This window comes from Mixophyes fleayi, chromosome 6, assembly GCF_038048845.1.
Source record: "Mixophyes fleayi isolate aMixFle1 chromosome 6, aMixFle1.hap1, whole genome shotgun sequence".
In the NCBI taxonomy this organism is placed as follows: domain Eukaryota; kingdom Metazoa; phylum Chordata; class Amphibia; order Anura; family Limnodynastidae; genus Mixophyes; species Mixophyes fleayi.
Window position 1 is genome coordinate 45,031,738 of NC_134407.1, and position 25,576 is coordinate 45,057,313.

General features: G+C 38.0%; 1 protein-coding gene across 4 annotated transcripts in view; it reads right to left on the minus strand.

The window, feature by feature from the left end:
• Window positions 1–25,576, minus strand: part of PRKG1 (protein kinase cGMP-dependent 1) — a 796,378-nt gene that overhangs the window by 196,606 nt on the left and 574,196 nt on the right. For all 4 annotated transcript variants that reach the window (XM_075216377.1, XM_075216376.1, XM_075216374.1 and 1 more), the window contains exon 4: window positions 11,569–11,674. In XM_075216377.1, the coding sequence (XP_075072478.1) occupies window positions 11,569–11,674 (106 nt within the window). The remainder of the gene's footprint in view (window positions 1–11,568; window positions 11,675–25,576) is intronic.

The following is a 25,576-nucleotide window of genomic DNA, read 5'->3' on the forward strand; positions in this document are numbered from 1 at the left end:
ATTTATTTTAAAACAGAATATATCAGCAAATAAAATATGTCTACTAGATATAACGTATTAAACCTTTGTTTGCTGAATTGTCCAGCTAATCAACAAAACAATACACTTGGCTTCTGCTGCAAACCTAATGCATTATCTAATTGGGATGGGGCACATGACTCCAACGCATATTACAGGCTTTTAAAAATTCACAGACACAATTGCAGTTTCTTCCAAATCGAATAACTGGCTTGGCAACTCTATGACAATCAAATCTGTCATCAATGGAAAATAAATAAACAGTAGATGATAGTGAAATGTTTACTGTTTATTTAAGAATTTACAATTTCAAGAATCAACACAATAATTTCCAGTAGTTTGGCAAATTAAATTCTATTGTGAAGTTAGATTTTTATTATGCAGATTTTTGTTTACGTCCCTTAGGAGCATTTAAATGATAAAAGATGAAGTGGATTTGGCTGTGCCTTTCCCCATTGTTCAGTGGAATGCTCAATGATCAACATGCTTTTGGCATTGAAATAAGGAAATAAGTCTTCAGTGGACAGTTAGCAAATGGCAGCTTGTGATCCGCTGGCACATCTGTGGTATTAAGCTTCAATTCAGTTCTGCTTGGGTGAGTGGATGGCTGTGCTCTGAGACTCATGGCAAACCAGCCTTCAAAAGCAAACTTCTTGCAGAGAACTTTGTGTGCACTGACTATGAAGTGAATTTCAAATAATGCAAAAAAAAAAAAAGATTACAGAAATTAGCACCATCTTCACTTACTGTACTGTGAAGGCTTGAAAAGAATATTGGGAATGAATCGGGGATAATTACATTGTTTTTCTTACAGTAGAAGTATGTTGTTTCTCCAAAGTATCTTGACTTATTTAGTGTGAGAATTAATTAATGGCCCTTGATCACTGCATTTCACGAGTACAATGTTACAAGATTAAGCTATTAAAATAAATGCAAATAGCAGGTTATTATCACAAAGCTACAGAGGTATCAAATTTATGCAAAGATGAGACAATCCAGAACCCTCAGGATAAGATTATCTAGAGCATGCCAACTTACAGTTTTGAATAAAAAAGGAGCATTTTTAATTCAGATGATGATTAAAAATAATATGTGCACATGGATAACTTTGATATATTTGTCTGTAATATGTACAGGATTGAAATGGGTTTATGTACATACAGTCAGGGGCGCACTTTGGAGAGGGAGAGGGGTTGTCCAATCACCAGAAACCCCCTTACTGTAATACCATTAACTGCCGACTTCTAGGAACCTCCCAGGAAGAATCTGCATTAAATGAACTTTAACACCTTGAGGATACCAGGGTAATGTTTAGTCCTGTTTGTCCTGCAAGCCAACCGGTTGTCCATAGATCAGCTCTATGGGGCATATTCAATTGGCCGCGTTACTGTTAAAAGTAACGCGGCCTGGGCATTATTACCGTTATTACGGTAGTTCTAACGCCGGCTTTTTGCTTGCAGCTCCCTGAGCTGCGAGTCGAAAGCCGGGTTAAAACTACCATAATAACGGTAATAGTTTTAACCCGGTGGTACTTCGGGGGAATTGAATTCCCCCCTATGAGCCACCCTTGGCCTTCCCAGTACCTCAATGTGGGTTAAATAAATTACCTAGACAAATAGTGGGTGAAAGATGTACTCTATTATTATAGAACAAAATATTAGCAAATATGCGGGAATACCAGATTAGCATAGTTTTAATTTGATAAGTTGGTAAGATTGATGTAAAGGTGGTAAACTATATATATAGGCTTTTACATTAATGTAGAGCTTACTTTATGTCTTTTTTAATTAACATTTTACTACATTTATGCACAATTTACTTTTCTAATTCTAGTTCTCATATCTGACTAATATCTGCTCTGCATGCAATTGTAAATTGTTTTGTTATGCATTTGAACAACTGCAGCAGTTATGCGCAACTACCATTGTTCTGTATATCCCGCATGTAGCTTTGTACTCAGAGTTATAGCTCCATGCTCCATATTTGCTGTGGATCCTAGAATGAGGTAATGCTGCTTGTTTCATGCTCTGACAGAGTTCCCCGCCTCCTTTCCGCTTCCACAGTTCAATAGCTTGTAGTACTAGGTGACGCATGGCTTCCCTTCTGCACAAGTGGAGTAATGGTGAGGCTGGTATGAACACTCCTCAGCAGATGCTTCTGTATGAGTACTACCCGCTAGATAAAAGGTCACTAATATTAATTACCCCTTATTATTAGATAACATATTACATGTGTGAATAAGCAACACTTTGGGGTATATTTTACTAAACTGCGGGTTTGAAAAAGTGGAGATGTTGCCTATAGCAACCAATCAGATTCTAGCTATCATTTATTCAGTACATTCTACAAAATGATAGCTAGAATCTGATTGGTTGCTATAGGCAACATCTCCACTTTTTCAAACCACAGTTTAGTTAATATACCCCTTTGTGATGTAACCAAACTTGACTGCGTAAACATTTCAAAAAAAGTGTTGTTTGCAGGCTTATTGCAGCAAGTTTTCTTTATCTTTTCAATATCAAGCATGTGGACCCCCCTCTAGAAATCCTGCGTTTGCCCTGTATAAAGTTGGTGCATATCCATTTTCTTATTGAATAGCCGAGGCTACAGATATCTGCCAGTTTTTTTTTAAATCAATTTGAGTTCACTTCCTTGCCCCACACAGTATGCTTCTTACCCAGCCAGCAGTGCCATGGCTCCTACATTTTAAATACAATTTTGTCTAGGTAAAAATTATCACAATACCTGACAGTAATTATTGGGCGTGCTGCCTAATAGATGGAGGGTGACTGCTATTAGTTTGTTGTTCTGGTCCTTGAACAGGCCCCACCCAGCATAAGCTATATAAGGGATCCAGCTGCAATGGTTCCCATCCAATTTTGCTGATTTTGTTTCTTAGGCTGAGGAGAGGGCCCTGTGTGGCCATTTATAGTCACCTGTTGTCCAGTCCACAGTTACCCTCCTGAAGGATGGATTCTGTACAGGTATGAGCATTAATAGCCTGGAACCCTGAAGAAGGGGTGCCAGCCAATAGCAGGGAACATTACTGCAGTATGTTACACTGAGTGATGGCTGGACATGCCTGCTAGCATCTCCTGAGTGTCACACGTCACTGAGCATTAGTGCTCAACTTCACTGGTGACGTAAGTTAAGAAATAAAATAAAAATCAATGTGTTTTCTATGAGTAGGAGAAAGTGTTACTAACCATTACATCATCATCATCATCATCTATTTATATAGCAAATTACATTGAGCTTCACATTTGGGAACAAGCAGTAATAAAACAATACTGGGTAATACAGACAGACAGAGAGGTAGGAGGGCGCTGGTCGCAAGCTTACAATCTATTTAAATATTACATATATAAAACTAGAGATGACCAAGATTTGCAAAACTGTTCCCTGGAATATTCACCTCATTCTGCATTTGGACAGGTCAGTTTACACATTTCTCTGCCAGAATTATGCCTTATGTGTTCTGAGCAGTATTCTCCCTATCATTTTTGTACCGTTCAGACTTATTCCGAAAAGTCTCAGCTATCAGTGTTGAAAGTGAAATGACATGTGGTCTCTTCAATGACCGAGCAAACAGCCAATTGTCTGGATCCTCCTTCTCCTGTCTTATATAGGACAGGAATCAATGCAGCAACCCATATTCATCCTTTAGCACGTGTAAGGAGGTTATTACCTATAACTATCACGTATTAACCTCTTCATGACCAGACCAATTTTTAGGGCTTCCATATATGGCAGTTAACTGACAACTGTTTCTGTCTAGATTTCCCAGTTTAGCAAAATAAAATTGGACAGGGATTTGTTTTGTTAGAATTATAGATAGATAGATAGATAGATAGATAGATAGATAGATAGATAGATAGATAGATAGATAGATAGATAGAGGTAAAAAAGCATAGCATTTGATCATGTTAGGATTGACCAGAATGGGAAGACTTTGGCGTGAGTTGGTCAGCTTAACAAATATTGCAATATGTGGAACTAACATTTCCTGTTTTTAATATAGAAAAGTAGTTAACTGATATTCCCAAAATAGACTTCCTATAAATGAGACTCCAAATTACTAATCTGTGGATATTTTGAACATTTGTAACTGCTGTTTTTTCCTCAATTTTGCTGGGAGTTTCTGTAAAAAAAACTTTTTTCCAATACTGCTCAGTTTTTTATCTTTCTTCCTGACATTTGAAACTGATGAAAGACACCCATAGGTGTTCTCCCGTGTATGGCGATGCCACATATGGTCCCTTTACTTGCTGTCTGGATGTGACACAAGGCCCAGAAACAATAGAGAGCATTTTGGCTTTATAAAGCTACTGCTACAGCAGCTGATTTTTTGGCTCCATACTGCAGAGCTCTGAAATGCCGGAACACAGAGCCCCCAAAATAATAGTTCATCTATAAAAGTAGACCCTGCAAGGTAATCGTCTAGAAGTATAGTGAGCATTTCAGCCTGTTCTTTGCTGTTGTTGTTATTCATTAGATATAGGTGCCAAAAAGTTAAAAAGGGAATTTGTTCAAAAATTCATCTTTTCAGTGACACAGTTTTATTTTTGCACACAGTATTGATGACTGGACAAGCACATTCAATTAACACATTCAATTCTCATGAAACCAGAATTAAAACAAGAAAAAAAATTCAGAAGGTAAAATCAACACCCAATGTTAATCATCCAACTGTCCCGATTGTGTAGGGTCACACCCGTGTCACGGACCACAAAGTAGACGGGGCTTTGGCCAAAAAAATGTGCATTCCTTGACAGACCAGTGATTGGGCGGATCGGAATTGGGGTCTATTTTGTCCCGATTAAAAGTCTAATTTATGGGAGGTTTAAATCAGCCAAAATATTGTGATATTTATAGACAACAATTATTTTGCTGCGTATTGCTGTAATGGTGTGTGATGATACAATTATTTTTTTCTTTAATTCAATATTTCAAAATGCATTTTATCAGGTAACAAGCCCCCATAATATCAACGAGTCTGTCTTATATTCAGGAGGAAACTGTTATTTGTGGAAAAGTAATGTGAAACCGACAGTTATAAACCCTGAGAGCAGTGGATGTAGAAGCAGAAAATTATTTTATCCAGCATGACAGTTTAAATTATCCAGCAAATGTATATTTTTCACAAGCAAGGGTTTTTATTTGAAGACATTTGGGGAACGTTTAACAAAAACATTCAGCACAGATAATTTTTCATAAAGTATAACTTCATTCCACATGTGTAGCATGGTACAAGAGGATTTGCTTTTAATGTTAGAAAATAAGTGATAGCAAATGCAGATAAGAATTCATTCAGCTAATTATCTGATGATGAACTGTCATTATGGTAAAATTGAAAATAATAAAAATAAAAAGAAATGATAGTAAACTAAAAATCTGTGATAGCTTTTCAAACATTCCTTTATGCTGAGGTTAGGATGTGACAGGATGTCAGACACAATCCATTCTTATTCAATTTTTGTAGTCAAACCCTGAATCTTTCTTGGTACATGCTTTCCTGCAGAGAGAGGGGTTCTGGGAAACATCGCTCCTGCAGTCTGACAGTTATAGAGGACATTGCTAAGTGAGTGATAAAAAGAATTGTGGGAAAGTATTATAGGAAGCCCCTCCCCCTTCTGACGATTTGAAGATGACATTTGAATTGTAATATATCATACTTGCCTGCTCCTGGAATCTAGTTTCCGAGAGAGGTGCCGTGACTGGAGGGCGGGAGGGGGCGGGGCAAGGCCAATCGCGCCATTTTGTCCCCCTCCTGCAAAACCGTAATTTCCATAGCGGGGGCGGGGCCAAAATGACGCAATTGGTCTTGCCCCGCCCCCTCCCGCCATCCAAAATAGCGTTATTAACCACGATTCTCTGTGAATTCCAGGATGCGGGAGAAATGCCAGAACTCGGGGAAGCCCGGGAGACTGACCCGAATTTTGGGAGTCTCCCGGACTTTCCGGGAGAGTTGGCAAGTATGTAATATATGTCTCAAATCCCACATCACCAGCTAGTAAAACATTTAACACATCAACTTTAATAAGGAACCATCACAGAACTTATGCACAGCATGTGAAACGTACCAGCTTTAATTTATGTCACATTTCAATATGTAAAATAACAATAACAGATCATGATCATCATTTTGCTCGATGGTATGTCCTTTCAGCATTTTGAGTTTATTACCATTTATCATCATAATGGTTATTGCAGCAATGAATGTACGAAAAAATTAAGTAGCTCCACAATCTATCATTATTTTATTGTTGTTGCAGAAGAGCGACCAATAACTTCTTGTGGAGACCCATCTTCACTGCTGCTCATCCTGGTTATACCATGATTCTTTTTTACCGCAGTTACACTCTGACTTAGACTAAAAATGTTCTGTATTTGGAAACTAGAAAGAATAAGAGACAGGACACCATTCTCTCTAGAGAACAAGTCATCTGATGTTGCCCCTGGCTCTTCCTGGAATGCAAATAGGTGCACGATAAGGGGGGAGTATGATCAAAATGGGGGCTGGAAAGAAGCTCTGAGAGGCCAAGTTAAAAGATTAGTTAATTCCATACAAAAGCTAGTATGATAGTATGACAGCATAAAAAAGGTCTTAATCCTGAAACTTTATAAAAATTGACAAAGAACAGAAACTTCTTTTACATTTCTACAATAAAAGCACACTTGACATCTGTGCTCGGAACCATTATGTGACAGCCACAAGTGTGGCAGGATGCGTGCCAGGGCATTAAAACAAAGGAAACAGCGCACACGTGTTAGACAAATGTTAGGCAATAGAGTTAACATGTAGACATCAATTAGTATAGTATCTCCCTTCTTTACCTTTTGTATCTGCATAATATTTAACTTGCAAACTCCCCAATAGTCCAGAAGAACATCGAATACAAGACTTAAGAGAAAAGTGAGGGAACATTTAGACACCATGGGGCCTATTGATTATAGCTTTTTTACATTAAATTCCCCTGAAAACAGTGCATTTATTTTCGAAATACAGTGCAGTTCCATTAGATGTCATTGGGAACTGCTATTTACCGTTATGTAAGGAGTAATAAAAAGCCATTTACACATACGGTAATGTACGCCAGCTCAGGCACAGACAGCTCAGGCTGGTGTACATTACCGTATGTGTAATATTTCAGGTCTGCTCTATGGGGAGAGCATTGCGGTAGAGGGATCTTCGGATCCCTCACCGTATCTTACTGCTCACCCCTCCAGTCACTATCTCAAAGGAGGTTACTTTGCGATAGTAACCATAGAAAAGGTAGAGGAGGGGTCTTCGCAGGAACAGCAGTCTTTCTTGATGATCTTCCAATCCTTATCTTTGCGATAACGATTGAAGATATGCCCTCTTTAATAAATATGCCCCAGAGGATGAAGGGACTACAATCTACACCTACTGGTGAGAGCAATGACCTAACCAGCTACACCATAGTGTACTACAGAAGCACTGAATGCTAAAACTAGAGTTAACTTTAGCTTTAAATAGGAATCAGAACACATGAGAAATTTGGGGATTTTTTTACCAACAAATAGTTGGTAAAAAAAATAGTAATCTTAAAACTCCACCCATTGATACACACTTTGTGTAAGAATCTACAGAAATAGATGGTACCTCAAATATATAGGAAGAATAAAATTATCTTGAAATTAACATCTTACCTAGGTTGCTCTACCTTCCAAACTCTCAGCATACTGGCCTAGGTTACACCTGTAGTTATGGCTATAACTGTCTGGGTTACCAAGAAAGGATAACTTACTATTTGCTAACTTTACTCTAATTAAAAGTGAGACATCTGACATACTTTGGTATTATAAAATAAGCTATATTAGCCAAATGGCAGACTGACAGTTTCATAGTTAAATAAATTGATGGGTAGAGATTGCGTAGGAATGGGTGGACATATACTGAATCTATTGCCCTAGAATTTAATGCATAGCTTCACCCAACCATAGAAACCACTTTACAGACTTGGGGCTAGATCTACTAAACTGCGGGTTTGGAAAAGTGGAGATGTTGCCTATAACAACAAATCAGATTCTAGCTTTCATTTATTTAGTGCATTCTACAACATGACAGCTAGAATCTAATTGGTTGCTATAGGCAACTTCTCCACTTTTTCAAACCCGCAGTTTAGTAAATATACCCCTTGGACTAAAATGCTAACAAATGATTAGTAACCAAGCAATAGCTCGCCTCACACATAACAAAAGACCATGATACCTATCTTGGTCACAAAATGTAAAACCTTTACAGGCTCTTTGCAAATGACTAACTCACTGGTATCTGTGTTCTTCTGTTCTGCTATATACGCACTGTTTCCAATCACCACTGCGCTGGGCAAGTGGAAAGAGGCACACACCACTCCACATTTGGTGGAAGTGCTCAGTAATCAGGTTCTGGTTTAAGGTACATGAAATTATTAGGCATAATATATGTTAGTTTTGATTCTCTGATCTACATACTTCCCTATAATGATTTTTCAGAACCTGTTATGAAGATATCTTCTTAAATGCAGCTATTAGCGTGATTCCAAGACGCTGGAGGTCTCTGAATGTCTAGAGCAGGTGTTTAAAAAGCAGATGCCTTGAAGAACAAACCCATAAATTTACATATAGTTACCTTAGTATTATTAAGTCAATTGTTTGATCTAGAGCCCTGACTTGAGATTTGCAATTCTCCAATTCACAGGGGTTCAATTATAAAATGACAAGAGCTCTCAGACTGATGCTGACAGTACTGATTGCCCTGTTAGGACAGGCTGGTAAAGTACCTTTTACCATAGAGAACAACAACTGCTGTACAAATGTCTCAATTTCCTTTCCAAAACTCACCCCTGGCTATTCCCCTTCTTATGTAATGGATGAACAGAAATGTTTTGCTCCCCACCTCTTCCTTATGACCACTCACACTACATCCCCCAGCTCTAGTGGGTCCTTTGTGGCTCCTTAGTCTAATAAGATATATCTCAGACCATAGTAGTTCTTCTTGTATATGATGATTATTATTTTTTTATTATTATTATTATTATTATTAATATTTTATTTTACCATACTTTATGTACTTTATTTCTGTATGTTTCATTGATGTCTAAACTTTGTTACACATTATCAATAAAAATGGGAATTGATTAAAAATATGAAAATGCGGACAACAGAAACATTAGACTATGGTGAAATTGTTGCATATATACTGTATTGCTGTGAATGTCAATAATAATAGATTATTAGATTATTTTATGTGCTCTATAAATAGGTGCAAATCTGTATTTAGATAATATATAGCTCACAGTATTAAAGACTTGTCCATATTAAGCCTGACAGTTGCCTAGAGAAGCTCTATTGTGGTCAAAGGTTAAAGAGCTTAATATGTAAATATCTCCTTTGAAAACAAATAAAAATCTCTGAAGAGAAAATCCCTTTTCACATTTATATCCTTAATCCATTGCAGAATTCTGGGTCAGCAGTTTAGAAAGTTTATAAAATGTGAAAGCAGAACATGCAAATATTACATTTGTGAAAGTTAGTATCTGAATATTAATGTGTGGCCAGAACATATTCTACAACTCAGTCAACACACCAATTTAGTGCAAATTATTGGTCCTGGACCCAGATTATAGAAAAATATGTTTCATCTTATAACTGTTTTTAATTAGACCACCATAGCTCTTGCCTCAGGAGTTCACTAGTATTCTATTATGTGCAAGTTGAGTTGCTCATAAAGTGAAACCTTTAAGTTTTCAGAATGATTACATTGTTACAACTCATATGAGAGCTTTCTAATTGTTTCCGTCCACAAAATTGTTACAGTATACTCCAATAACCACAACCAGTTTTTGGTGGTTTATCAAAGTTACACTTTATTCCAGTGCTGGGCAACAGATGGCCCACAGGCCGCAAGTAACCCGGTGAGACTTCCCCTACTGCCACTAGCTCTATTTGGTATACAGCAAATAATAAGATTAAATGGGAGCAGCCTTCTTCTCTGACAAGTGACCTCCTCTGCACATTGCAGGGATGTTACACAGCACAACCAATCAGAGGAGGAGGAAAGAAGTGGCATGTGGGGAAGGTGTGAGAGGCATGTGGGGAAGGTGTGAGAGGCTTGTGGGGGAGGTGTGAGAGGCTTGTGGGGAAGGTGTGAGAGGCTTGTGGGGAAGGTGTGAGGGGCATGTGAGAACAGTCTGAGGGGCATGCGGGGAAGGTTTGAGGAGCATGTGGGAAAGGTGTGAGTGAAATGTGGGCAAGCTGTGAGGGGCATGTGTGAAAGGTGTGAGGGGTATGTAGGGACGGTCTCAGGAGCATGTGGGGAAGTTGTGAGTGAAATGTGGGGAAGGTGTGAGGGGCATGTGGGGAAGGTGAGAGGGGCATGAGGGGAAGGTGTGTGGGGCATGTGGGGACGGTCTGAGGTGCATGCAGGGAAGGTTTGAGGAGCATGTGGGGAAGGTGTGAGGGGCATGTGGGGTGGTCTGAGGAGCATGTGGGGTGGTCTGAGGAGCATGTGGGGAAGGTATGAGTGAAATGTGGGGAAAGTGGGCTTGTGGGGAAGGTGTGAGAGGCATGTGGGGAAGGTGTGAGAGGCATGTGGGGAAGGTGTAAGAGGCATATGGGGAAGGTGTGAGAGGCATATGGGGAAGGTGTGAGAGGCTTGTGGGGAAGGTGTGAGAGGCTTGTGGGGAGGTCTGAGGGACGTGTGGGGAAGTTTCAGATTACATTTGGTATCTAACTGTTTCTGAGGGTCTGAAGGCACTTAGGGGCATTTTATGACAAGTGGAGGTCTGCGAGCATGTGGAGTATGCTGCAGAAGATGGCAAGTCTAAGTGGCATGGGGCAAAATATTGAAACAAGGATGTGGGAGATTTTTTGGATGAGTTATGTGGTGGTGCCGAGTTTATTTTGAGGCTGGTTTTCATTTTTGAAATTGATGATAACATGCAGCCCTTTGCAGTTTGGAGGGTCCTACATGTATATTGGATTGCCCGTAACTGCTTTATTTAAAACAATAGTGCAGGTAGAATACATGTTGCAACCACAACGCAACAGTTGGATGTTACTTTACAGTAGTCTCTCTGTACTAGACTGTTATAAGCAGATATCTGACTGGTTAGAGGACATTATTACTTTATCTCATATTATTAAATAAGCCACAGTAAGCGTATTCATACAACCATCTTGCCATAAGATCTACACTGCAACTTTGACGTCTAATTAGGCCATCTTGGCTCCATGAGTATGTGCAGTGATTGTCTGATGGCAATAGTGGTGCCCTGTCAGATCCATTTCTATGGTTAAATCTGATTGATATGCAGCAAATTGCCAGTAGAACCCAATGTATATGGCCAGCTTATCTGTACACGTTTCTCACATATCAATGGGGTTCTCTGTGTCCCCTCTTATTTTTACTTGTATTATTTTTTCTGAATATTAGCCAAAATAACAATGTTAGCAAGTTGGTGTTGATAATATGTATAAATCTGATTTGTCATGTGCAGCTGTGATTTGATACAATACACTTGGTATAGAAAAAGTACCACATACCTTTTTAAAAACTCCATATATTCGGTTTGCTTGATTAGCCCCGTCCGCATCATTATCGTTTGAAAACATTGCCGATCGATTGCCCATAGTTTCACATTTGTAAGTGCTACAAAAGAAAAGGAAAACAATTGTTCGTATTTATGAAAATTTGTATTTGAATGAACAGTTTTTTATACAATATTACAGTCAACCCCCAATTTTAAACTTCCCTAATGTACTTTCTTGTCATTTCTTTTACACTTTTCTTCACGGTGACTTAATGCCTAATGCATTTTAATGGGGCAATTTCCCTAATGGTATTTTACCTTTTCTTTCTCCTGCATTTTACAGCACATACATTACTCATATATAATGATTTGTGTTGTTAAAAAGCTGTACAATACTTTTTCTGTATTACGTATTACTGCAAATGTTTGGTCCCTTTTGGTTTTCAAAATATTCTGCATAACAGGATTTTGCATAAGCCAATGTGGCAAATCACAAATTACCTTGTGCATTTTTTACATTATATTACATTAAAGTTTGGTGTGTTTTACACTATTCCAAATTTTACACCAATTTACACCAATATAAATTACAATAGGTTTTGAATATAGAGCATTTGTGCCCTGCTGGATGAGTAGACTCTCGTTGCTGCTATATGAATCACATTATACACAATTAGCGCATAGTTTAATGGATTACCTACAAATATAAGGTGGTTATTGAAACAGCAAATATTCACCAATTAAACACTTCTATAGAAAGATCACAAAAGTAACATGTGAATAATAGAGAGTACTGTAACAACCTACTGAACGGAGGGACATTTTCACAAAATGTTAAATGTACAGTAATCAAATTATGCAAGTAACAACACTATATTTTCATGACAGCCCTTTATTTACGTGTCCCCATTGCCTACATGGATTAGATGAGGCCATTTCCAGACTGACCCAATATTTATGAGAATACAGCCATTCAATCTTCTAGAGACAACCAACGTCACTTCTCTGATTCCTAGTGAATTAAAAGGCTGCCTTCTCATGAATACTGAACCAGTCCACAAATGGCTGCCTTCAATGCAGCCATCTAAACCCTTAAAGAAGACGACCAGTTCCAATAGAACACAGGAAACAGATCAATATTATGTATCTCAAATCTAACTTTACAGAAATATAAAGGTGTGGACAGCAGTGTTGGACAGCAATGTTGGAGTGCCAATAGTGCCAACAGTAGACGCAACAATGGCAGGCATTTAAATATGTCACATATAGCCAATTACCAGAGCATGAATAATTTATATCTGGGCCTCAGTGTGTTAGATATCCAAGCACCAGTCTGTATCTAACAAAGTGCACAGAGAAGGAATTAAGCAATGTCCATGTTATTTATGGCACAAAAAAAGGGATTGTCCACTCTGGGATATTTTGTTCCCAGAGCACTTTCCACCCCATGCTCTGTACTATAGTGGGCTCCTTTCCTTTATGTGTTTATGTGTACTAAAATAACTGAGGTTACCACTTTATTTATAGTCTCCAGGCATTTCTGCCTGGAAAAAGTGTAGGGGACTGTGTTGGGGGAAGGAAAGACCCAATTGAAGAGGTACCACAGATGCTCAGTGAGGTTCTGTAAATCCAATATACAGTCATGACATCTTTTCTAGCTTGTGGAATATATGCTTAATGGACATTTCCTTTTATGCAAAGCTACCACTAAATATGTTAAATTTATTAGGCTTTAAGGTGGAAAGCATAACATCAATGTACCCAAAGCACTCAGCCCTCCCTAAGCCTGATGTGCAATATCTGCCTTCAGGTGCTAAGTGCGACATTTCCTCCTGAGATAGAACTCTGGTGCCTAGGTTACACCTGTTGCCTAGAACTGTCTGGCTTGGCAAGAAAGGTTTACCAACTTACCATTTGCTAAAATTAACAGTGAGACTTCAAGCGCCTGACACACTTTGGTATAATGAAATAACTTATATTAGCCAAATGGCAGAATGACAGCTTCATAGTTAAAGAAATTGATGGGTAGAGATTGAATAGGAATGGGTGACATATACTGCATGTGTTGCTCTGGAAAGTATTACATAGCTTCACCGAACCGCAGAAACCACTTTACAGACTAAAACGCTAACGAATGATTAGTTACCAAGCAATAGCTCGCCTCACACATGACCAATTGAATCTATCTTTGGTCACAAACTGTAAAACCTTTACAAGTCCATTACAAATGACTAACTCACTGGTATCTGTGTTCTTCCGTTCTGCTATATACGCACTGTTTCTGATCACCACTATGTTGGACATGTGAGATGAGGCACACACCACTCCACATTTGGTGGAAGTGCTCAGTAATCAGGTGCTTCTGTTGTAAGGTACATTTTCAGAACTTGTTATGAAGATATCTTTTTAAATGCAGCTATAAGCGTGATTCCAAGACGCTGGAGGTCTCTGAATGTCTAGAGCAGGTGTATGAAAAGCAGATGTCTTGAAGAACAAACCCATATATTTGCATATATTTACCTTAGTATTATTAAGTCAACTGTTTGATCTAGAGCCCTGACTTGAGATTTGCAATTCTCCAATTGACACATTCAATAAAAAAAAAAAGACAAGAGCTCTCAGAGTGATGCTGACAGTACTGATTGCCCTGTTAGGACAGACTGGTGAAGTACAAGCTTTCACCATAGAGAACAACGACTGCTGTACAAATGTCCCAATTTTCTTTCGACAACTCACCCCTGGCTATTCCCCTTCTTATGACCAGAAATGTTTTGCTACCCACCCCTTTCTTATGTCCACTCACACTACATCCCCAGCTTCAGTGTGTCCTTTGTGGCTCCTTAGTCTAATAAGATATATCTCAGAGCATAGTAGTTCTTCCTGAGATAGAATTCTCTATTAATTGGTAGGTTCCACAGAAAACCTACAGGTTTGGCACCATACATAAGCACTAGTCCTTGACAAGCTGCTGTACCTCTGGTGTAGCATTAAACACCACTCTGCCACTCTTGGTTTGCAAACTGCTTTCATGGATTTGACATTTAGGTTACAATTGACACAGCGAGTTCAATTACGGAACATTAATAATGAATAAAAGACATAAGGAACATGAAACTAATGCTCTTGCTTAATGTGTGTAACTGCAGGCATAATATGTACCACTGTGATTTCTACGACAGTGGCACAAGTTGTGCAAAGCCCACAATTTGTATAAATAATTAAGACGGTACCGCTGCTATATAATTAAGCAATTCATGCGTCCTAAGAAGCTCTAGCAAGTCTCATAAGCATGATGAAGCATTATATGTATACAACCAATATTCAGAAATCCCAAATCTTATCTACAATGGTATTGCTTAAGCACTAGCCTTCATCATATTTATACATTTGGACAGACATACTATCAAAGCATCCTGGGAAATATAGTTTAAGAACATGTTGCTTAAAGGTGCATGCATCATGACCCACATATGATTTCCCTTTATTACTTGTATTCCTTCCTTGTTTTATAAATACTATGATACCGCTGCAAAAATGCCCCCAACCAGGGGAGGGTATTGCAAATTTTAGTCCCGGGGGCAAGACTTGACTCAGCAACATATTAGGAACATTTTAAAGGAAAAAAAAAGCAGGTGGCCCAGTGACAGAGCCCAAAGTAGCCCACTATGGGACCGGCCCAGGGGGCAGATGCCCACTTGCCCCCCAGCTCAGCCTGCCCCTGCCCCCAACCCCAGCATCCAACCATCAAGAACATCTCACCTGTTTTCTGCAGAGATAGTGGTGGACATTTTTAATGAATGGAGAGTGAGCAACAGACATCTCCTTATTGGCTTATGGCTGTTCATATATGTTCAGTGCAAAATAGGACATTTGTTTGTTTCCCTAATACATTATATTATTGTATTTGGTATAGTGCACTTCCTGGTCATGAGATGAATAAATTTTGTTAGAGTAAAGACTTCTTCACACTCTGGTAATGTCGGATCACTGATCAGGCCACATGGTGACTAGCAAACCACAGCTCATTATTCATAATTACTTGTAGAAATATTCCCCCTACCCGACCCTGTCAAGTTCTCCATTACCTGATCACCGTCAGTACAATAATCTGACATTACATGGAGGGAGCCTTAACAAGTCATTAATGTAGTCAATGGTAAGTATTCAGCAAAAAATCTGGATTCAATGGGTCATGTAAATCAACACAGTTTTGTATTTATACTGACTTTAAAGTATTCAATCCCCATAAAAATATTATTTTATACTTCTCATAGATAGATAGAACATATTATTGTCTGTGCATTTGTGGAGAGGTTAGTAAACTAACTCTGGGACACTGAAATTATTATCAAATATAGACTTAGTGGTGTGATACATCAGCATTCTAACATACATTATTTACTATTTAAAAAATGTTATATTAACGTACATTGTAAATGTAATAGCCTACCTTCACTAGCCAATCAGAGATGTCAGCGAACACAGCAAGGAACATATACTATGATTGCAGAATGATTTCTGCCAAGTAAGTAATTCATTAATTATTTTACACAAGTTAGGTAGGAAATTGGGTTTTTTTTGCTTTTTTTTTTAAACAAACTATACAAGGATTAGTCTTTAATTTGTTAGATTTAATAAACGTTAATATCTGTAATTTTTTTTAATTAGAATCAAAAGCACATTAAAGGGTATGAGTCTATGACATGAATATGAACTGAATATCTGAATATAACTTTGGTTGATGCTGTGAATCAGAGGTCTTGTACAGTTGACAGCATGAACATAATATGGTGGAAGTTGTTGACATCCCCAGATATACACTGAATTTACAGATTAGTAATGCTGTGTCTTACTTTAAATCAGTATAAAATATATGTTATAAATAATCTTAACATGATGAAAATATATGTGTATGACAGATGGTGATATATGAAATATGTCGAAAACAGGAAAAGTAAAAAATACATTTACACAGTTCCTCAACCAGCTTTGTCTGATTGACTAATACTTTTTAAAGCGCAGGAATCAATATTGTCCATTTGGTAGCAAAGCTCTCACCAACTGAGCTATGTCTTGTGGATCCCTTCACATGCAGGAGTGTTAATATCACTGGTCTATCCAACTATTCTATGAGGTGAGCCAAAGAACATGTACAGTGGATGAGGCCTGGAGACTGGTATGAGAACCATTGCTGTACAATGACTGACTACAATTTCCATAGTCTTCAATCAAAACACAGTCAAGCAATACAGGTAAGTGTGCATTGCTGCAAATCTAGCCCACAGCAGGTTATTGGGCGTCCACTATTTAACTTGCTGCTTGGGAGATCATTATAATAGCGTTTTATCTTACTTTTCAGTTGCAGATTGATCAGGTTATTTTTTTATTTGATTTTATTCTCTGGCAGCTTATTATGGTTCTGCTATGGCTTGTTGCACCTATATAGGGAAGGTATGTACAATACCCACATTTAATCTGTGGCTGGACATCTGTGCTCTCCCATGATTACTGACATTATAGCAGCATAATTAAGGCATATGGAACATTTAAAATGTCTAAGTTAGTAATGTGCTAAAAGGCATTTGGTGTATTATGGTGACAAGCAATGGAAAATATCTGATTTAAAGTGGAAACAGGAATTACAATGCTTTCCTTAGGTGTGAATATTTAGAACACTCCATTGACCAAATGTGAATCTGAGCACATCCTGCCAAATTCTGGACAGTGGAGGACATTTGCATATTTCAACAACTGTCATGCTGTCTAATGACCATAAACCTGATTTGAGCATCAGCTTGAGTGCATGATGAATTCCAAATCCCCAAGCTGGTCGGCTATGAGTAATGTCTAATGTTTCTAGTGAATGCCAATGTTTCCTGTGACGTGCCCATAGCTTATTCTGACTATCTTTATCTATAGTGTAAGGAACTACCTAATTCAACCGATGAGAAAATATTATGGCTTTTTTTATTTGTAAAAGAAAATAATTTTTTACATAAAAAATCCAAAAAGACAACTCATATGCAATATGCATCATTAATTATGTAATTGTCATAGAGGATGGTGAGGAATGAGGTTATCAAAAAATCCTCAGGAGATGGACAGTTTGATGCAGTCTTTATTACCAAAGCCTTAACTACCACAGTGGCACAGAGCAGTGGCAGAACTAGCGAGCTGTGTGCCCCCAGTACAGGGAGGCAGGGTAGAGGGAACCGGGGTCCACAACCCTCTATATCTGCCATGCAGCGGGCCCCATTATCTCCATGGGATCCGGTGCACTGCAATGGAAGTTCCACCGCGCTGCGTAATATGATTGGTGCTATATACATAAACAATAATGATCTGTATGTTAGTCTGTTATAGTCATTTCTACATGACATATGATAAAACTGACAATATTAAAGCTACCTTACACACTCTACTACAATCACATACAGTCCTGTTTCATTCACTCTTTTCTCCCACTTTTCTCCTGTTTATCTTTTTATCTACAGCCAATAAATTAATCTCTTGTTCATTCTAAGGCTTAGTTCATCAAGTGTCTTTGCATACTAAAACTAAAGACTTTATATTATTTATGACATGGTCCATATTTGAACCTGCACCCTTGATTAACTAATGAGCATGCACACCTTTGTCTTGCACCATTAATGAACATGTCAGTCGTGAGGTCACTTTAGCAAGTGCACTGCATATCTTTAATAAGGAACAGGGAAACGGGCTGAACAAAATATTGGAGATGCGCAGTTTACAGTAAAATCAGGATTTTATACCATTCCTGTATGGGTTTTTTTTTATATTTAAGAACATTTTTCCTAAGCAAGGAATTAATTAGACACATTTATATATAAACTGGCTTAATCACTGTATTGCTCAAACATTTTCATCATATTAAGATTATATACATAAAATGTCTTTTATACTGAATTTAAAGTAAAGAGTCTTTTTTCTATGCTTTAAACAGAACAGCTTTTGTCTATGGTATTTTAACACCTTTTAGGGACAGCTTTTCCTAAACATATGGCAGTGTGTGCAACTTCTGAATCATTTTCAAAAAGTACAAAAAGCTGGCATTCTCAAAAAGGATGATAGCTCATTTATTTTTGCTGGTATGAGTAAACCTCTTATTAGTTTGGAATAACTATAATTATAATACTCCGTTTGCAGTGTTTTACATTTATAATGATAGGTGCTAATTAAGTAATGCCAACACCATCTTCTATCATGGATCAATTATTTTTTTTTATGGTTTAGTTCCTCTTAAAACTTCCTTATTCTAAATTTCACTTAAAGTGGTCAAAATTAAGTTATAAATTCTGATCATAAGCTAACATTTTTCTAATTAGGTTTGCGGGTAAACCTGGGAAGTCTATCATAATCTGTGTACCAGAATAGGACGTATGTCGTTTTCGTTTGTGTTTCCCTTCAATAATAGCTACATTCAATTGTTTTCATTCATTCCATCTGTGAAGTGTTTTGCAAATTTTCAAAAGTGTTTGCATGTTCCTTTTAAAAGCTGCCAGCATATTTTCGCAAGGTTCTAGTTATTAATGGAAAATATCTTAACATATCTATTTAAAAAGGAAATTAAGAGTATAAGCAAATTAAGTAAGTAAATTAGCATACAAATAGAAAAATCTATGCTAAACAACTGTTGCCATGCAGCTTTCAAAATAGAAGAGTCTATTTTAATTTTTTGGATCCAGTCTGGATAAAGGAGAAGTATACTACTCAGAAAATGGATGCACTCAGCATGTGATTCCAATACTCAGAGACCTAGAAGTATTGCTACGCTGATAACAATAACAGTTTGTTATATTACAAGACTCATAATACAGTGCCTGTGCTGTCCTCTCAGACAGGGGTTTAAAGAGTCAGGATGTGTAGTGGAGTAGACAGTAACCAGTTTCAAAATTCTGATCAAGTGTCTGAAAAATAATGAATAACAATGTGGCAGATTTAGGATTGTACTTGCTCAGAGCCAGTAAAGTATCATTACGCACTAGAACAATTTAAGTCACTGTGTTTCCAACAGAAAGGCTGTATTCCATACTGTGTGACTTCAGTAGATGTGCTTCCTAGGGAGAAGAAGACTGCAACCTCTTGGATTTCAGTTATAGTCCTGGAGAGTTGTAAATTATTTGTCACTACATCCAGTTAAGGAATATACAAAGTGAAATCTGCCACATATATGTAGTCTGTCTGCCGGTTTATAGTCTACAGAATTAAGCTCACATCATGATGTGTAATATGGCAGGGGGTGGCATCATGCATGATGTAGCTGAGGGGTGGCATGATCTTACTGGAAAGGGTGTGACAAATGTAATATTTTATTATAAAGTATGTATTATATACTGTGTGATCTCTGTCATGTATGGTGTTCACTTATTGCTCAGTGAAGGGATAGGCCTTCAACAGATTGTGCTTTTTGCTGTCTTCAGACTATACTAAATGTACCCATTATTAGGAATAAAATAGTTAGCTGTAATACACTTCGTCTTGTTGGGACAGAATGCAGGTTAATCAGTAAACTCCAGCCCTTATAAACCCCGTTTTGTGGCTCACTAGTTGCTGTTGAACTACAACTCTCAGCATCAACATCAAGTCTGATATTAGACAGTTCCAACAAATTAAAAAAACAACTCCCCCACACTGGTCTTTTTCTGCATATAAAGATGAAGGTAGTACATAGTCCAACAACAAACGTTGGCCCACAAAGTACCTATCCCAGGATGTGGCAAGATTATCTCATGAGATTAGAGAACAATAATGTCCTAATAACAATTAAGTGCAATGTTTCATAGTGTCAGAGTTGTTATGCCTTTAGGTGTTGCATTCATTACAGACAGAGTATAACTGCATGTATAGTTATAATGTGCACTAAACTGATATTACCTTTCAAATGCATGTGGCTTAATTAGAGGAAAGCAACACATTTATTTTCCTAATAAGTATGCATAAAGGACAGCCAATGTATATTCAGTTGCATTAGCCTTTAATGGCCTGGACACTAAAGCACAAAATATTAATTGTGCGTCTAATTAAGAGAGAATGCAATTTGCTGTAGGTCATAGACTGTGCCGTTGGGAAAACAGTTTGAGGTGCGTAGTTTTTTGCATCATTATACGAGGACTCATTTCAGATATTGTACCTTTTTTATGGGGGGATAAAAAACTTTGCTAAAGTTTAAGCTGTTAAGAGAATAATAAGAAACTTAACTTACAGGCACCAGTAACACAAACAGGCCAGGGGGAAGGAAGATGTATTAACCTGCGATTCTAGTAAATCAGTGATATTCGGCGACTTTACTGGCATATTTAGAACAGCAACGTGTTTAAAGGCAACATTTACTAGGGCAATGTGAATAGGTGCAAAAACACATAAAACGAGCAGTATTCTAAGAAACAAAAAATAAAAAGTTGACAATAATAAAAGGGGTAATCTTATGTACAGTAAGCAGGACATGGACGTGACAATTTTTCTACTTCTACCATCAGCATTTTCAGTAAAAGGGCACCCAAATCATGTTTATGGGAGAAGACCCAAAACGTTGAATGTGGTCATACACTGTACATGGATACATGTATGTTCTTGGTGGACGAATAGGAGAATTTGTGCATTTTTTAGCATTGTAGATGCACTAGATGGTGAAGGATGGAGGGGAATCTTGCGAACATGAGTCTTTCATCATCATCACAATTTATTTATATAGCGCCACTGTTTCTGCAGCGCTGTACAGAGAACTCATTCACATCAGTCCCTGTCCCACTGGAGCTTACAGTCTAAATTCCCTAACATACACACAGACAGAGAGAAAGAGAGACAGAGAGACTAGAGTCAATTTTGATAGGAGACAATTAACCTACCAGTATGTTTTTGGAGTGTGGGAGGAAACCGGAGCACCCGGAGGAAACCCACGCAAACACGGGGATAACATACAAACTCCTCACTGATAAGGTCATGGTCGGGAATTGAACTCATGACCTCAGCGCTGTGAGGCAGAAGTGCTAACCACTTAGCCACCATGCTGCCTCTATTAAACCCTCTTTGCCACTTTCCTTGCACTCAGGGGAGTGCTGGCAAATGTTAGCCCGGGGGGCAAGATTCAACTCAGCAGCCTAGTAGTAGCATTAAAGGAAAAAAAATGCATGTGGCCCAGTGACCCAGCCCAAGGTAGCCCACTATGGAATTGACCCTTGGGTCAAATGCCCCCCTGCCCCCCAGCCCAGCCTGCCCCTCCTTGTACTCCTTACACACATCAGCTCTAGAGAACAAGTTAAGTACATTATTTCTAAAGACATAATCAATCAGAGCCCTCGTATTTGGTTTCACACACTCTGTGATTGTATTGTTTCGCCTCTTTTCTGCACTTGTTATTTCCATTACAGTTATTGGGCATTAGCCTTGCGTCACATATGATCATTTGTCTAAAGACCGGTACACACATAATATATATCATCTCCATCTGCCACGGAGCACAACAAAACAGCCAGGGCAGTGTGGTGCCATAGGAAAAGCCATTTACACAGTCAGACATTGACTTTTGAATATGCATCACTGCAGGACACCTTAATTAATGTAAAATAATTACCTACCATGTGTATATTATACTGGCAACCACAATTTCATATTATGTGTGAAACCTTTCACAGTTAACGGGGAGAGAAAGAAAAAAGATTTTTGGAATTAGAGAAACAAATTGAAAAAAACATATTTATCACATGACTATTTAAATGCCTGTAGGAAACGTCTGATAGCTTAATGAGTTCTGTAAGAAAACTTAAGTAACAGGGCACATTATGTTATTTGATTGCTAATTTTGTTATCCTACTTGCAAACATTAACTATCCTATTAACTTAATAGAAAATAGGAGCAGTACTTTATGTTCAAAAGTTTTCAGTGGAAGCACAGCATATTGTATACATACAGGGTGTGGTTCAGTAAGGAAAGTAAGGCAAAAAAAGGAGAACATTTTCTCTAGGACAAACTATGTTACAATGCAATGGGTGCAAATTAGCTTATTATTTTGCATATAACTTAAATACCGTCTGCTTTTTCATTTAGCCCACAAATACTTGATAGCTTTACTTTTACACTGAAATTTAAAGTCGAGCTATGACATGCCCTACCCCAACTATATATCTGTCCCCAAATTTTAAATTTACCTCCCCCTCCAATGCAACATGGTTTTTCCAGAGTGCAAAGTTACTTCTTTTTATTGCTTTACTTTCCTTAATGAATCAGACCCATTGTGTGGATCTTTCTTACATTTGCTGGTTTTCATCCTAATTTAGTGCAATTTGCATTACAACAAAAATAAACATTGTAATTTTGTGATAATATACAGATTTCTCCCAAATACAACAGAAGTTATGCAAATATGTAGGAAATGCACTGCAAAAAAACGCCCCCAAAAACATTTTATACCATTTTCAGTGCATGAAAAATCGACATCACGTCAGTGCAAACATATTGACATGCAGGGATGGAACAAGGTTTAGGCAGAAGTAGCCTCGGACTGGCCTGCCGGTAGGCCCCGCCGCTATTAAGCTCCGCCCCCTCCGTTGTACAGAACATACCAACACTTGCTGCGACGGCGGCGGGGAGACTTTGTGTATCTACACTGCAGGTGCAGAGAGCCCAGACGCGGCTCTACCTGTAATAACCAACTTAGTGGCAGTGAAACTTTGGGAGAGCTCAACGCCGTTCTTCATGTATGTCTGTCTAATTGCAAAGTAAGTAGTCTTTTGAATTAAAGCTATCCTCACGCTAAGATCTGTTCATTTTGTGAATCGCTGAATAGCGATCCTACCTCACAGAGAGATTGCAGAAATAATAAAAAACACAACAAGGCATAACTAAAATAATTGTTCTATCTGTTACAATTGTTGAATTTGTTAAATTCTAAATGCACGAAAAACAACCAAACATGTATCATGCAATTTCAATAAATGAGGTGGGCTATCAACAGAAATTGCAAAGATTCCACAGCAAAGATTCAAGTTAATGTCTGCTCATTTGGACCAGGGTTATGCAAGGCGTTCCTTAGGACAACTGTGTAACCACTCCATGCCACAGTTGAGCTGTGCAGTCTGTGAATTGTACTTTAGTGGTAGCTAATGAGTAAAGGTTGCCCATAATATAAATGGATTTAAAGAGCTTGAAACTAATGTGTGGCTCATTAACATCACTTTCATCATCCCTGCCTAGGCTACATTTTGGCACAAATTCAGAGTATAAAGGAAGACATTTCATATATTTGGTTCTAGGGGGTATATTTACTAAACTGCGGGTTTAAAAAAAAGTGGAGATGTTGCCTATAGCAACCAATCAGATTCTAGCTGTCATTTTGTAGAATGCACTAAATAAATGAAAGCTAGAATCTGATATAGGCAACTTCTCCACTTTTTCAAACCCGGAGTTTAGTAAATCTAGCCCTAGGTGTTAAAACACATGATATACAGAATGCTGCTTCTACAATACTCTAAAATAACACTCAACAATTAACAATCAATGTCAACAATATCATTTTTGAAGGACAGGTGAGATTTAACAGGTTCTGATAAATTATTATCTGTTAGAGGATTCTTCGGTTTGCATAAAAAAAATTACAGCTATCATTTTAACATTTATATTCCTCCTGCTTCATTTATAGTTTGCCATTTATGGCTTTGATTTGGTGAAGTATGCAGCGATATCTCTTGAAAAAGTATTCGGTATTGATGCTGGAATAGGTTTGTTCATACTTTGTCATGTACCTCTGGAAGCAGGTAGCTTTTCTCAATGCCAGTGGTATTTTGTGCAATGTAAAGAAGACATGACAATTAAGTCAATTTAAAAGAAAGATGGTCACTACCATTTTCTTCTGTCATCATCTAGAGACAAGGTTTATAGAATGAAAGTGTTAGGATTTTGCAGGCACTCCAGGTGCTACAACACCTGGAGTGCCACAGGTTAGCCAAGACTGGTCTAGTGGGACAATCCTGATTTTTGGTGACTGTTCTGCCCTATCTAAGGGGCAGGTCAAGACTGTGTACTCTTTATACACACACTGCATTCTTTATATACTACTCTATGGTGTGAGCTGTCCTTCGTTGGCTGACCACTCCCCCTCTAGTGTCTGGTCTCGCCTCTATGATGGCTGGCCACACCCCCTCTGGTAGGCCCCTAGCGTTGCAGTCTCCCGGTGGGCCTTTCATACCCCAGTCCGACACTGGGCAGAAGTGGCACACATGAGGGATCAGGGTACAACTGGTACACTGTTTTGGAGGAGAAATAGTTATCCTATTTTGCACGTTACCACCACCATTAAGGTAAAAGGGTAGCTTCACTCAAAAATTGTGAAAAAAATATTTTGCTTAATTAAAATGGTCATACAGCATGCTGCAATTTATTGGATTTAGTCCCATCACTTGAGATAGGACGTCAGCCCGAAATCAGCAGTTGAACCCAAAGACGAGGCTGTTACTGCTATTTCAGGCATGTTGTGAATAAGTGACACTCATTAGCAACTTATGTTACCATGGAAACAGTCAATGCAGTGCAAAGTTCTTATTCATGGATGTTGCTAAGGATAATCAGCTACTCATAACATATCAAATGGCAGCAAAAGCCTTGTCTTCAACGGCAGATTTTGGGCACAAGTCTTATTTTAAGTATCAGGGTTTTTTCCAGTAAAGCTGTGGTATCCAGCATAATATATTAAAACGGTTTATTTTAATCACTTTTGAATATAATTATTCAGTGATATATGAACTACTTTTGAATAATTTTAGGGTATCAAAAGAGACAGAAGGAAATTTAGGCCACACAACACTTCTTAAAGACATATGTGCATGTGAAGACAGAAATGGAGGCAGTTTTTGTTACAGATGATAAAACGCCTTGTCTAGCTAAGGTACATATGCCTCACCAACATCCTGCTGGATAGAAGGCCCAACACTTAGTGTTATTGAAGTTGCAGATTACAATGTTCATTTTAGTTGTTTTTTTTTATTATTTATGCTTCACAGTCACTTGA